General features: G+C 39.5%; 1 protein-coding gene across 3 annotated transcripts in view; it reads left to right on the top strand.

Annotated features, from left to right (window-relative positions):
* Positions 1-15,034, top strand: part of LOC139466661 (soluble guanylate cyclase 88E-like) — a 52,981-nt gene extending 37,947 nt beyond the window's left edge. For all 3 annotated transcript variants that reach the window (XM_071248256.1, XM_071248255.1, XM_071248257.1), the window contains 9 exons: positions 2,134-2,263; positions 2,555-2,654; positions 3,411-3,540; positions 3,735-3,881; positions 4,853-4,999; positions 6,161-6,317; positions 7,631-7,740; positions 7,969-8,058; positions 8,198-15,034. In XM_071248256.1, coding sequence (XP_071104357.1) covers positions 2,134-2,263; positions 2,555-2,654; positions 3,411-3,540; positions 3,735-3,881; positions 4,853-4,999; positions 6,161-6,317; positions 7,631-7,740; positions 7,969-8,058; positions 8,198-8,659 — 1,473 coding nt within the window. In that variant the 3' untranslated portion in view covers positions 8,660-15,034. The remainder of the gene's footprint in view (positions 1-2,133; positions 2,264-2,554; positions 2,655-3,410; positions 3,541-3,734; positions 3,882-4,852; positions 5,000-6,160; positions 6,318-7,630; positions 7,741-7,968; positions 8,059-8,197) is intronic.
* Positions 15,035-15,772: the final 738 nt, after the last annotated feature.

Raw genomic sequence — 15,772 nt, forward strand, 5'->3', positions numbered from 1 at the left:
GACTCAAATCAAGGATATATATTGTGTGACTGTTGAATAGTGCAACCAGGTATGTTTAATCAAAGCCAGTATATTAATGCCAAAATGTGTCTTTCCAAAATTCAGTTTTGTGTATGTGCAATATACTCCAATTTTACATCTTTAGTCATGCTAGATCTTTAAAGTTATTGTGTAGGGAATCTTTGAAATGTCTCCAGGCCACGCCAGACATATAGATACAGCTAGGGCCCAGACAAACCTGAGCTGTAGGGTTATCGAGTCACACCTTAAAGCTCGACTCGTAATTTCAAAAATCTATATGACAAAATTTGTTGTTTGTTACAAGGTATTAATGTGTACAGTTTGGTACAAAATTGAATGTATTGTCTAGGACTTTGAATTCAGATTAGGGATATTCTTTGGGGAGCCAGCCCCACGTATGTTTATTGTATGTCAGTATTAAGTAGTTAACAGCAAAGGAGTATTCAGCATTTCAGAGTTTTGATGTCGGAATTAAGGATTCTTTTTTCTTCTTGGGCATCGCACCCACAATATCTGGGCAAGCTCCGTCAAAGACACGGGAAGAGCACCCATTGTACTTAAAAGGGCAATAGTACCCACAAGTACCGTTTGAGTCTCGCGGTAAAGCTAGACTCCTGGTTTCAAATTTCTTTATGCGAAATATTTGCTGATATGTTTAATTTGTACTTTTTATGACATTAATCATTATCATTATTCGGTACTGAGTCGCACCGCCAAGCCAGACTCCTGAATTCAAAGAACCTTCAGTGATGTATTTATTGAATCTGCGCAAAGCGCAAATTACCGTGTAGTGAAATTGCACATTACAAAGATCACATAGTTAGTTTTCAAACTGGCACTTATTCAAATTGGCTAGATGATCACTTTCATACCGTCATTGCATAGATATATTTGTTGCATAAGGATTTCATATAACTGATTTTGATCACATTTGCATGGTTGTTTTCCTTGGTGAAAAAGTTCACACATCAATTTGGACTCATGTAAGCTTGGGGTCCAAGCTTCACGTAACGGAGGGAAGTTGTCATAGCGACTGATTTACGACATCCATTGTCTGAAGAACATTTGATTGCAAAGGCTCATTACCCTGGAGCCATGACATCTATATGCCTTGAAACACTTAATTGCTGTTATTTATTAGATGCTAATCCTATTTGTAAATCCCCATTTTTGTGTACATCGACCGTCTGCCATCCTGAACAGGATGTGCAAGTATGTCACTGATGATTTATTGTTTACATTTATATTTATTACTGACTAAATGTCAGGTGACCTTGGCTATATAAGCCTTGGTCCAGAGAGGAGAAAGGAAAAAAAGAAAGGTCTTACCCTTAGCCTAGCTAGGGTTAGGCTGGGTGCTCCGGGGCACCTAGACAACAACCACTACCACCATGTGCTGACCTGGCACATAGTGTCTTCTGTATGTATATATCTACATGTATGAAGTAAAACTGAGTATACCGCAACCATCGTCACCACGTTGTCACTTCCTACAGGAACCATACATAGGCCCCTTGCATATACGAGTATGCAAATTGTACATTAATGAACGTCGGACCCACACGCGTTGTTAAGTTGTTGCCAGTCACACGTGGCTGCACTCACGTGTGCCTTGTGCAAGTTCTTACCATGTCTTGAAAGTTCATCTACTGCCATCATGATATTGCTGCTAACACAGTACTCAGGGCAACAAGTGCAGGTTCCACTGTTAAAGTTAGGTCTGGTAAGGGTTGTACGTAGATCAGTATTCCGACGGACACTGTTCTTATCCTCTTTTACGTAGTTTTCAAACAAAGTAAGATTAAAACATCTGTTTGATTACAACTTAATAAAGTGCTCCATTTACTCATTCATGTTTAGAGGAGGGGGTGGGTGCGCACCGCACCTCCTTCTAAGTCCGCCCCTGCGCGACGTCGCTTGAGTGGGACTATATGCGCAAAAAAACGGAAGAAAACATTACAAATCGTACCGCTTTCTCATGTGGATCTTTAGGTTTTACTTCTTATGTTTTTCCTTGACTTTTTCAACCACCAACATGACATACTAGTATACAGAACGTCATGAAGTACTCGCTCACTGAAACGTGAATACCAAAGTCAGATTTTGTTATAGATCATGGCGCACACGAACAACGTATTTGAGCTGATTTCCCTCAAATCTGTGAGAAGACGAACACAAGGCAGCAACTGCGACAGCGCAGACGATAGCTCCATTATCACCGAAGATGAGAAGAAAGATTTAGGTAAAGAGGTGGAACCTACAATGTACAAATACACCTTGGAGTAAACAATGTCCTCATCTACTCATGATGCGTTTCGATACAGAGGAGGAATGTGCATACATACTTGAAAAAAAAGGAGAAATTGTAGGCCACAAAAATGAAATTGTTGAAATGTGTTTTTTTAGAAAAAAATACTTTAATTAAAAATATCTGGAAATATCTTCCCCCCAAACATCAAATGGTCGGTCCCTAATTACTTAATTACTCATGATTATCTGTTAATATATCATCAATACACTGCCTCTCTTGCAGACCAGAAGTCTTTGGACGAGGGTTCTCACTGTCTCCATCTGAAGGGCCAGATGATGTACATGTGTGAATGGGATTGCATCATGTTCCTGGGCACACCTATGTAAGCCTTCATTCCGCAGTTACATGTACTTCAATTGTGTGGCAGGGCTGGCGACAAGCAACTTAGTCCCGCGTCTTGTACAGTCCCAGTGCACATATTGTCAGTCATGTCGGCTGGCTGTCTGTCTGTCTGTCTGTAACACACAATGTCTAATTACCAGTCATTGAGCATGGCCGGCCATATCGACAATGTCAGTTTTTCACCGTTTGCAACCATTTCCGCTTGTGTCATTACCCAAGTTGATATGTAGCCAGTATATGCAATAACATATGATACGTTTTGTGCGACCGTTGACCTTCACGTACCCAAGTTTAACCAGTGCTATTACATGTTCTACTCCTCTAAAAGCACTGTAAGGTGTTTGTGCAGGAATGATCCCAAATATGGTCTATAAACAGTGTTTACAGAATTCCGATCCGGACTGGATGAAAACTTCAATATTTAGGCCCACCACACCACACCACACCACACCACGCCACACCACATACATTGTACATACTTTGCAGAGAGAAGACATGTGGAACGGACAGTGACAACAGTACCTTAGTACAAAGCAGTTGTGTACATTGTGCATTAAGCAGTTGTGCTTTATAGTCACAGATACGTCTTACGTCTAAGAATGTTTCCTCACACACTATGACATAAAGAAACTGTGTTGTTAAACTCTATGTGACTATTATTGTCATGACTTCACATTTCTGCAGGTACGCTTTCGCACAATGTTACCGCTATGACGCCCTGATCGTTATGTTACAGCATGGACAGTCTGGACGATATGTTTAACGTTGGTCTGTACATCAATGATCTCAGCATGCACGACTCCAGCAGGGACCTAGTACTGGCGGGGACACAACAGTCCGCAGAGCTCAAGCTGGCTCTAGATCAGGTAACACCTTCACCCGCACAATCTGCAACACTAAAACTGCTTTATTAGACAAGGAAAAGAACACTATATCTTACCGCCATCTGGTAGGACACACAACATGGGCATCAAAATAAAGTTGTGGGTTTCGATTGAGATTGTTTCTGTTTACCGTTTAGAGTTTGACTGTGAAAGTATCGTCGATGTTTTTAATTCAGGAACAAGAGAAGAGCCGGCTCTTGGAGGAGAGCATGCTGAAGTTAGATGCTGAGATGAAGAGAACAGATGCATTGCTGTACCAAATGATACCAAAACCTGTTGCTGACAGACTGAGGAAGGGTGAGCCATCAGTCAACACGTGTGAGGTGAGTTCTCAGTCAGTACATGTAAGGTGAGATCTCAGTACATGTGAGATGAGTTCAACAGTACATGTGAGATGAGTTCTCAGTACATGTATGAATCAACTGGCGTGACAAGGCGGGACAAAACAGTCCCTGAGCTCAAGCTGGCTCTAGATCACCTTCACCCGCACAATCTGCTGCACTGAAACTGCTTTATTAGACAAGGAAAAGAACACTATATATTACCGCCATCTGGCAGGACACACAACATGGGCATCAGTCAACACGTGTGAGATGAGTTCAACAGTACAGGTGAGATGAGTTCTCAGTACAAGTAATGTGAGTTCTCAGCACATGTTAGGTGAGTTCTCAGCACATGTTAGGTGAGTTCTCAGCACACGTAAGGTGAGTTCTCAGTACATGTAAGATGAGTTCTCAGTACGTGTGAGGTGAGTTCTCAGTTCATGGAAGTTGAGATCTTATTATGTTTGAAGTCATTTGTAAGGGCGTACGGGGTTAGGTTTCTGAACGTGTGAGGTGAGTTCTCGGTCAGTACTTGTGAAATGGATTTCACTCAGTTCATGTGAGGTAAGCTGTCAGACAGCACATGCAAGGTGACAGCTTGCGGATCGTGTGAAGTGTGTTTCGGTGATAAATTGTACACTAAAATATTGTTCAACACGTGCGAATTGTGTTCTCAGCCAACACGTGTAATCTGAGCTCTTAGTACCCTTGAGATCTCAGTGTGTATGAAACCACATCTAAGTCAGGGCTTGTGTGAGTTCTCAGTTAGCTCTTATGATATGGTATGGGGTAATCTATGTGACAACAGAGGATGGCCTGATATGTATTAGAGATAGATATCCCTATCAACCAGTACTACGGGGTGTGTTCTGATACCCTAGTGTATATGTGACGAGCCAAACTATCACGTACTTACTGTTCTCAACGACCGGAAGAAATGACCATGAATAAGTAAAGTGCTCATTTTTCAGGTTTTCGACAATGTAACAATCCTGTTCAGCGACGTGGTTGGGTTCACCACCATCTGCAGCCAGATTACACCCATGGAGGTTGTCTCCATGCTCAACGCCATGTACACAAAATTTGATAAATTGAGTGAAGAACACAGAGTTTACAAGGTAATTTCTGAAAGCATCACAGGGACAAACACAGACTAATATTCCCAAGATGGTTTAAACGGTATGTTAGTTTTTGTGATTCGTGTACAGGTTCAAACCCTGGACATTGTGTTCGGTCACAAAGCAAAAAGCAAAAAACGAACAAAGATATTTCATAGTGATCTGCATTTCTTTACCTTTCACTACAACATGATTATTTTCTATTTTTGAGCCAACATTTTACGCCCAATGGTTTTTGCGGGAGGAGTGTGACCTCCAGTATCCTACGCTTGTTATGTAGGACTCGGCGCCATGACGCTCGATTGAGGCCGAATAATGTTGATCGTGCTTACAGTCGCAGACTCGAAAAGCTTTCTAATATAACTTGGGCTATCTCATTGAAATAGGATCTTAGTTCTCGCTACCGAGGACATCCCATTAGGGGTCACGGCAGAACGACCTTTCATCCGACCAATCAGACTGCCGCTTACCCGATCATGAAAGTGACAGTCGGAATGTGATTTCTGATCATGCAACCTCGAAAATTTTAACACGGGGTATTCCGAACGATAGCTAAGGGCTTAACGACTGAATCCATACAATCTAGACCATCCAGAATGTTCTTTTGTTCAGGTTTCAAATTTTTAATCGAGAATTTGTCAAAATATGTTTCGAAGCGAAGTCTCCAATTTGAAATTAGTGCCGTAAAGCACGAGAAAGCTGCCTTGTGATTGGCTAATGTCGACTTCTTGTCAGTCATTCCATTAGTCGGTCAAAGTTTGCGCAAGGTCGGTCTGATGTAATGGGATGTCCTCAGATCTTTGTTTAGTGGTAGAGAGAACTAAGATCTGATTTTAATGAGATTGTAACTGGAATAATGTGGCGTTAAATAACAGTTATTTGTCTTGACTCGAATATCGAAATGCCGCCATGATCTGTTTCTTTTCTCGACGTTAAACATCATGCACTTACATTTATTTGCAATTAATAATGGATACTAACATTATGTATTCAATCATCACCTCGGTCTGCTATTTGGACTTGTTATAATGCAGGTAAACGTCCGTCCTATGTGGCATCATATACTTCTGCGTATTACGTAACTTGATTGTCTATGAACAAAAGAAGCTTAAGGTGGCAGCATGGTAGATGAATGTGTTCTCCTCTCTGATATGACCACAGGTTGAGACGATCGGCGACGCCTACATGGTGGTGTCGGGAGCGCCTACTGTGACCAAGTACCACGGACTGCAGATCTGTGACATGGCCCTAGGGATGCTGGACTCCATGTGGGACCTGAAGGACCCATCCACTGGAGGGAACATGAAGATCAGGGTCGGTGAGTGCATTGACTGGGTAGGACTTATACAAGTGCAGAATACATAACTACAACCGCTGTCACTGCAGGTCGATATTGGGGTAGAGTGTGTGACCGGAGATCGGAAGGTCGGTTGGTCGATCCCTGTCCGCGTCATACCAACAGACTTTAAAATATTGTATTACCCACGTTGTGAAGATACAGGTGTAAGATATTAAATCCGTACGTTAAACTTGTCTCGTACAAGGTTGGCCTCGTTTTATTCCTTTTGACTGGAGAATAAAATCAAATCTCGAGACGTCATTCACTTTTACAACTACACGGCAGAACGGTATGAATCGCATGAAAGCAAGAGACATTTACAAAGACTTTAGTAAACCAAACAAAATATAGTCACACGAATCCAAATCGCTTTGCTTTCTCTCGCTCGGGAAATAAAAGAAATAAAAGATTCTGACAATCATTTCGTAAATTCAGTATGACACACATGCTCGTATAATAATCTCTATTAACAATTCTCACTCTGACAGTTTTGTTTTCTTGAAATATGTGAGGCGGTGGTGTAGCCTACTGGTTAAAGCGTTCGCTCATCACGGGTTCGATTCCCCTCATGGGTACAATGTGTGAAGCCCATTTCTGGTGTCTTCCGACATGAAATTGCTGGAATGTTACTAAAAGCGGCGTAAAACCATACTCACTCACTCTTGACCTACGCCCAGTAAGATGTTTTCGTTGACATGGTTAGGAAGCTTTACATTACAAACCAGCAGTAAGTCACCAGTCGCATATCATGTATCCTTCATGATTAACAATAGAGAATCATCAAATCAGTCCTGGACAATTTAACGTATAGACATTCTCTCAAATACCATGAGTTTCCGCATGAGTTGCCACATCGGAAGTCTTGATCTACGTTTATATTCATTAGTAAATAAATCAGGATTAAAGACAATATCACCATGCAAGACACTATCACCATGCCTTAACTGTCATTGTATTGGGTAATTGTTTCTGAGACAATGTAGAAATCTAGTAGAACAGTTATCTGTGCAAAAACTGCATTTACAACCGAGGAAAGGTTTCAATGTCCATTAGCGGGAAAACATGTTTCTGTGGATAAGTGTTTACACATGGGGCACGTTGTATAAAGAAGTTCGCCACCCGCGGTATATTGATACGCTGGTATTGCTTTACCCAGTGTTCAAGTGAACCTGAATGTCTCGAAACTGTCTTTGCGGAGGATAGCACGAGTGCTTCAGTGAATCTTTATTTGATATATATCTTAGGTTCATGTGGTTCCCAAGGGCGTCTGTAAATCAAGTTGTATGTTCTAGGTATCCACACCGGCACGACTGTAGCCGGGGTAGTGGGCATCAAGATGCCGAGGTACTGTCTGTTTGGTGACACTGTCAACACAGCATCAAGGATGGAGACAAGTGGAGAGGTGAGATTGTGTCTGTTTGTGAATCAGGCATACACGTTGACTAGCATGGCCACATGGTCCAATAATCAACTCCTGAACACGTTTGCGAGAACTGTTCGCGCACATGTTATATGTTTGTAACAATAAAATACGTAGAACATTGTTTACTTCAGTTTCCAATGTTTTCAGGCATAACAATTATTTTAGTAAGATATCAAGTGTGAAAAGGTATTTTCTTGACTGTTCAAGGCAATGAAGATTCACATCAGCGAGACAACGAAGAAGGAGCTGGAGCCGTATCCGTACCAGGTAGAAGAGAGGGGCAGCATCCAGGTGAAGGTAAGTCACTGCATCTTTCACATTCTAAAATCGTGTCATTCACTTTCGCATCATATCAACATTATTGTCATTGAAACTTGGAACATGCAGATGTGATTAGAGATCACGTTCGTTTATTTCGAAATGTGTTTGTTTCCAGGGTAAAGGTTCCATCCTGTCTTTCTGGCTATTGAGCAGGGACACGTCGCGTGAAGGTTCTGGTCCCAGGTGTCCCTTTACAACCTACCTCGAGGATGAAATGAAGAAGATCAACAAAGAAACACACAGTACAGACGGTACGAGGTCCGTCTACTCACCAGTTTCCTTTGAAGATATTCCCAAGAGTACCTTTAATTCACCAGTACATGCAGAGACATATGGTTCAGCCAAGATCATTAATACTCTCAATAACAATGAAGCGAATAAAACTGTTGTATATGTGGAATCGCGGGATGAAAGTCCCAAAAAGAATCAAGATTCTCGAGACACATACTCTAAACCGAAAGATGTTGGTATGATAAAAAATACCCTTCACCAGTCCAACCGACCTCCGAGTGTCAACAGCCGAGGAAAGAAAGAGGAGTCAGAAAAGCCCAAAAGTCAGACATGTTGTATTGTCTAACTCGGTTTAGTGACAGTGGCACAATCACCCCGAGACACGCTGCCCCGGGACCATCGTGTTTGTTCCCCTGTCTCATAAAGGACGAGTGCATTGTGACTCTGCCCGTGGCTTAAGGAATGCTCCTCCTCAGAGAATGACACAAAGTGATATTTGACTTTGTACATATTGACATTTAATGGAGCTAAATTTCACAACTAGATCTACTTATAGATCACCCATCTTTGATATTGATTGTGAAAATAATCTGATCATATTCTCAATGTTATCTTTTCTGACATGTGTTAACGGATAATCTACGTAGCAAAAAAGCAACTTGTCATGAAACTGACAAACCAGAGACTGACCTTGTAAACAGAAACCCTGCTCTAAGAAAGTCCCTCATACCACGGTGACTAATCATGTAAACTAAAACAAACAGACGATCATGATCACGATATTGATCATGTAAACTGATCAAGCAGGGAAAAGCTATTATGGTTCACATGAACCGAAAAAGCAGTGAAAAGCCGAAACTGATCACGTAAACTGAACAAGGATATGAAAGCTAGTTCTGATCACATTAACTGAAAAGGGAAGGGAAAGCGGGAACTGATGATGTCAACTGAAAAAGCAGGGGATAGAGGGAACTGATGATGTCAACTGAAAAAGCAGGGGATAGAGGGAACTGATGATGTCAACTGAAAAAGTAGGGTATAGCGGGTACTGATGATGTCAACTGAAAAAGCAGGGGATAGAGGGAACTGATGATGTCAACTGAAAAAGCAGGGGATAGCGGGAATTGATGATGTCAACTGAAAAAGCAGGGTATAGCGGGTACTGATGATGTCAACTGAAAAAGCAGAGGATAGAGGGAACTGATGATGTCAACCGAAAAAGCAGGGGATAGAGGGAACTGATGATGTCAACTGTGTCAGGACTCTATTCCAAAATTGATGACTCTGACTTTATTGATTTTATTAAATCATGTGATATCATTGGTTTAACTGAAACATGGATGAAAGATTTTGATTTGTATTCATTTTTTTCGGAATTTATGATATATGTAAAAGAAGCTGAAAAGATATCGGCAACGGGCAGATGTTCTGGAGGTGTTATAGTACTTGTTAAAAAGAAGCTATCTGTTTATGTCAAGGATATAGAGGTGTTTGGCAGTGGGATTTTACTCTTATTGGACACACAGCTCTTTGGACTTAAAAAAGATATTTAATACTCTTGTGTTTATATACATCCAGAGGGATCAAACTGGTATTCTAATCTGTTAAGACAGTATAAGAATGGTGTAATATACCTACAAGAGAAGCTTTTTGAGGTTCTAATGAAATATAATGATGTATATATGTTTATTGGTGGCGATTTTAACGCCAGGACGGGAACAGAGGCTGATTTTATAGAGGATGATATTATTGAGTATGTTGAAGGTAATGACGGTTGTTTGGGGGATTTTTTGTTAGATAAATTCGCACTGAAAAGATATTCAGTGGATAAGTGTGTCAATAATTTTGGCAGATGTTTGTTAAATCCATGTGCTGTATTAAATGTTCATATAATGAAGGAAGATGTGATGATGTTCAGGGAGTTGGTGACTATACTCTCATTGGACATGATGGGGCCAGCTTAATAGATTACGTTTTATGCTCCCAAGAGCTTTTTCCAAATTGCAAAAAGTTTGCTGTTCTTTCGCTAGCAGAATCATCACACCTTCCACTTAATTTATCTTTACGAGCGCTTTATCACAGTGAACACCACGTTCATAGTAATTCCAAAGATTTGAGCTATAAGTTTAAGTGGGACAGCACTAAGGAAAACTCCTTTTGCGATAATTTACAATCAGATAGGGTTCAAAATTTGTTGGAGGAATCCAAAGATGTAGCCTTTACAAACATAGATGAAAGTATTAATTGTTTATCCCGGGCTTTGTGTACGGCAGCAGAAGGAATGCGGAAACTTGTTTGTGGTACTCCAAAAACTAGCAAACCTTGGTATGATTTTGAATGTGAACTCTACAAAAAGGAAAGATGTAGGGCATAAAATAAATTCAGGACACTTAAGGACACCCAGTCTTTGCAAGAGTATAACTTCGCACAGAATAAATGTAAGGCAGTTTGTCGTAAACGAAAAAAAGCATATAACGGAGAGAAATTAAAACTTAGAAAATTCCATCGATAACCCCAAAACGTTTTGGGAAGTGTTAAAAAGTTTAAAATGTACTAACTATACGTTTAATACGATAACATTGGAAGACTGGTTTAATCATTTTAAGGGATTATTTGACGATAGATCAGAAGAGAATGGCTCAGATGTTAATGATTTTCATAATTATTTCGAGTCAGTTTTGGAAAATACTGTTGAGAATGATATTACAAGGGATATCTTAGATTTACCAATTTCAGAAGATGAGATAAGAGTAAGCATTCGTCATCTTAAAAATAATAAATCTGCAGGAATAGATAACCTTATCTCGGAGTTTTTCAAACTCGCTGAAGATTTATTAACGCCATACCTACTGGTAATTTTTAATTTAATGCTTGAAAAATCTTACTTTAAAAAATGTTGGGATGTTGGTATTATCATACCCCTATTTAAGAATGATGACCCAAATATGACTGACAATTATCGAGGTATTACACTTCTTAGTATATTTAGTAAAGTATTCTTGTATATCATCAATAAAAGACTAGTTTTTTGGTCCAACGCTACAGATAAAATCACTGAGGCACAAGCAGGATTTAGGGAAGGATACTCAACCACGGACAATATTTTTATTTTGTATAGTCTCATTCACCGCTATATATCAAGCAAAGGGGGTAAATTTCACGTTTTATTTGTTGATTTCTCTAAAGCTTTTGATTCTGTGGATAGAAGTAAATTATGGATGTTATTTACCAAGCATGGCCTGAGCAGTAAAATGGTAAAACTATTGTGTAGCATATATAAAAATGTAAAAGCATGTATAAGAAATAACGGTGTAATGTCCAACGCTTTTGACTGCAGCATTGGTGTACGCCAGGGATGTATACTTAGCCCTTTTTTGTTTGTCTTCTTTATTAATGAACTAGCTACAGCTGTCCATCAGAACTGTACAGATGGTATACAACTTCATCCAGACATTGTCAAGCTTTTCCTTCTGTTATTTGCTGATGACATTATCATGTTTTCTAGTACGGTACTGAAAAGGGATCCGAATGCGGCATCACGTAAAGAGGAAAGGCAGGGGTACGCGTGTTGATCACGTAAACCTAAAAACAAACAGGGGAAAGCTGATCACTATCAGTGCAAAAGGCGCCGATAGCGGGTACTGATCTTGTCATGTGAAAAAGCAGGAGAAAGCACGTAGTGATTAAAAAGTCAAAAAGGAAGGGCAAGATGGTACTGATCATATTAACTGACATTTTCGGGCTAGTTCATGTAAACTGACAAAGCGAGAACAGTTGATGTAAAGTGACAAAGCGGGAACAGTTGATGTAAAGTGACAAAGCGGGAACAGTTGATGTGAACTGACAAAGCGAGGACAGTTGATGTTAAAGTGACAAAGCGGGAACAGTTGATGTAAAGTGAAAAAGCGAGAACAGTTGATGTAAAAGGAGCAAGAGGAATCGATTAGCTCCTGGGTGAGATCAAGTTGTATGAGAGAGACATATATGTCGGCTGCTCATTTAGGGGAAGTAACAGAAAGACTAGTTCCGTTCACTGCAAAAGTTCGAGAGAACCACAACATGATCTATTCAGAAAAACGCATGACTAAGAATGTCGTTTGTGTGTGACGTGATGACTTGAGTGCATACAACCTTTTACGTCGCATCAACGGTTCTGCGGATTTGCCATTGATTGAGATGGAACAGAATGATTTAAGGTCAATTCAAAGATGGTTCCATGGAATACACAATCTTATCGTTACCCATGTTTCCACAGTAACGTTCTGTGGCTCACTAGGCTGAAAACTGTATTGTTCACCATCTACAATGTAGGTCTTCGGATTCTTTCTCTGAAATAGCCTGCCACATTTGGCGAGACTGTTGTGTGTATGTTGCTTGCCTGAGAGATGGCTACGAAATATTGATCACTTTAAATTTGGTTAATCATTGACCTAATCTACATCACAAATGACATGCGTCTCATTAGTAAATATATTTGATCATATTTGCACTACATATAAACTATATTAGTGGTCACCCCCCAGGAAAAGTCCAACTATAGGCAAGTTTGAGGAACTAATCACATCATTTAGAACTTATCCTTGTGTGTTCTCTGTAACATCAAACCAAATACAGTGTCACTCAGAAATCAATCTTAGAACATTTGGTAATTAACCCAATTATACCAGACTCAGTACCAAGTATATTAATGAAATGACATGCTTATAATGATGTTCGACTTCATAACAAATGTGTTTCGAATGTCTATTTAATGTTTTCCAATGCAGTCAGCTATGTCAGTGTTAAGCAGTGGAACGGGAAACGTGCTGTACCGCTGTGCAGTCGGAATGCATGTTGGTCGCGTTTTGTTGCGGGGCACTCAAGCGTCAATATCCAGATATTTTCTTTGGTCAAATTAGGTCCGAGAGTTGAACACCTGTTGTCATGGAGATGACAGCCGCTGCATTTTACCTATGCATCACATACATCAAATGAACACGTGTCCGTAGACCAGTGAAAAAACATTCATCCATAACAAATGTTGAAAATATTTCATAGAGAAAAAAATCCATTATGAATATGTTTCACAGACCGGTGTATGCATGTTGTCTGGGTATTCCTGGATCACTGGTTGTTTTGCACCCCTTCATAATATAGAGCTATGCAAGGCGTTGATTACCAGTGTGATGTACTTATCATTCTGAGAGAGCCTTCATCGAAACCAATGCAAGTTAGCAGAAAAATGTTTCAAAATAGTGATAAATGTGAACTCTTTTGCGACGAGTAGGTGGACTTCTGATTTGCTGATTGGTCAAGACGTACAGCAGATTTTTGTTTTCTAATTGCCACTATGAGGGCATGGATGGCTTCAGAATGGTGAGTGAGTGGAATGGTTTTACGCCGCTTTTAGCAATATTCCAGCAATATCACGGCGGGTGACACCAGAAACGGGCTTCACACATTGAACCCATGTCGGGAATCGAACCCGGGTCTTCGGCGTGACGAGCGAAAGCTTTAACCAATAGGCTACCCGACCGCCCCTTCAGCATGGTAAATCTCAGTATGCACATACCTGATTTCTACAATATACAGGGCGGTCACACTGGTCCACGCAACGGAATCTTTCAACATTTGACATCCAGAGCCACAAATTCAAATGTGGCACGTTTGGATAGTTGGGGGGATTCAATGTCAACGTCACCCAGATGTTGATATTGACTCCTCCAGGAAAGTATAACATGTAACACTAGTGTCACAACTATCCAGGAGGCCGGCCAGGTGTTCACGTGGGGCAGAAGGTTAAGATGCTGCTTTTGTTTGACTTTAGTATTTTTATGTATCTGATTTGTATTCCTGACTTAAAACGACCAATGTATAGTCTATATTATTGACCAGATTTATTCATCAATATGTTGTTATTTTTCATATTATGTTTGTTGAATTCTCTTCTGTGATATATGATAATCGTATGTGTGAACATAACATCGCAAACTTATCACAACTTGTAAAAGACACACATTGAAGTTGACTATTTAAAATTGAAGAACATTTTGGAAATATATTGTTTAGAGTTCTCTGTCATTCTTGATTGTCTTGAAAGTTGGAATTCTTTAGAATTTAGTACCAAAAGGATGCAAACACGTCACAATACCCGGTGACGTCATTTTATGAAATTTTCATGCCCTCTCTTTTGATATAACAATCCCAGCGTGGTGGGTTCGAGTCCGAGGGATTTCCTATAAAACTGGTTACATGTCCAATGGACAGATGGCCAGTGACATAGCGGTGTAGTCACTCTGTAAATCATTAACACATTCTCTCTTTGGAAAATAAATGCTGCCAAGGAATAATGTTAAGGTTACGAGATTCATCCTGTTGAACGGGTAGCTTAGTATAATAGAGTATATGTGACCTTGTTGTTATGTACCTACCCCTTTGTTAGCAGTAAACTCTTGGAAGAGTGGGGTGTAATGATTTGTGCTGGAACCATTATTGTCCTGTATTTCTTATACTATTCATTTTCTGCCATTTACTGTTTCTGTGTACAATATTTACTAACCTGTTTATAATCGCACTGGCTTACTTTTGAATCTTTTAGAAATTGATACAGTAAGTTCCCGAATTTCAGTAAATTGAGATTGTCGGCCTGTATATACATGTACTCACATAGAATTTAATGTAAACAAATTCTGTGTTTAAAACCTATTTTGCTCGGTGAGAAAATTCTTTTCACATAGTTCGAAGAATTGATGTTTGCACAAATTGAATTTTAGTTTTTTGTTTTTGCATTGACAATTCGAATAAAGAAATAAATGCACAGTTTCGGTAGATTTATTGCAAATGATTTTCACAACTTTGAAGGTTTTCTATCTATAAATCTTCAAAGATCTGATTTCTTTTTATCTTATCCACCTGTCCCGCCATATACTAGTAAATAGGCAATAACTCTTTTGAAAATAGTCCCAAAATTCTCCTATGAATTTGCAGTTATTTATACACATGTATTAGGAATTAAATTAAGAAAAGGGTATTTTAATACTTTTACTCCTATCAAATGGTGATTTATATGTAGACGAGCAAGAAGACATCAATTTCACTTGTTTATATACATTGTTTTACCATTGTTTTACCATATAAAAGTCAAGAATATTTACGGAATGGCTTTATAAACTTTGTTATCAAATCAGATTGCAGCACACCCTCCGATTCCTTTTACAATGTAATTATAGATATGTAGCTGATAATGTTTTGTGCTACATTCAGATCGTCATATAACATGATCTGGTTACTGTTCAAGGATGCAATCATTCAAACGATTTCGTCGTTAAACTGTTTACTGCCACTGTTCGCTTCCACAAACACGCACGCACGCACACACGCATTAACAATTGGTAATTTAAAATGGCATTTAATTAGATAAATTAGATAATTAATTTTTCATTAGATTGTATCAAATTACTTTTGTTGAATTTTCTGATGT

The sequence above is a fragment of the Haliotis cracherodii genome, unplaced genomic scaffold (genome assembly GCF_022045235.1).
Source record: "Haliotis cracherodii isolate W230 unplaced genomic scaffold, xgHalCrac1.p SCAF_19, whole genome shotgun sequence".
In the NCBI taxonomy this organism is placed as follows: Eukaryota; Metazoa; Mollusca; class Gastropoda; order Lepetellida; family Haliotidae; genus Haliotis; species Haliotis cracherodii.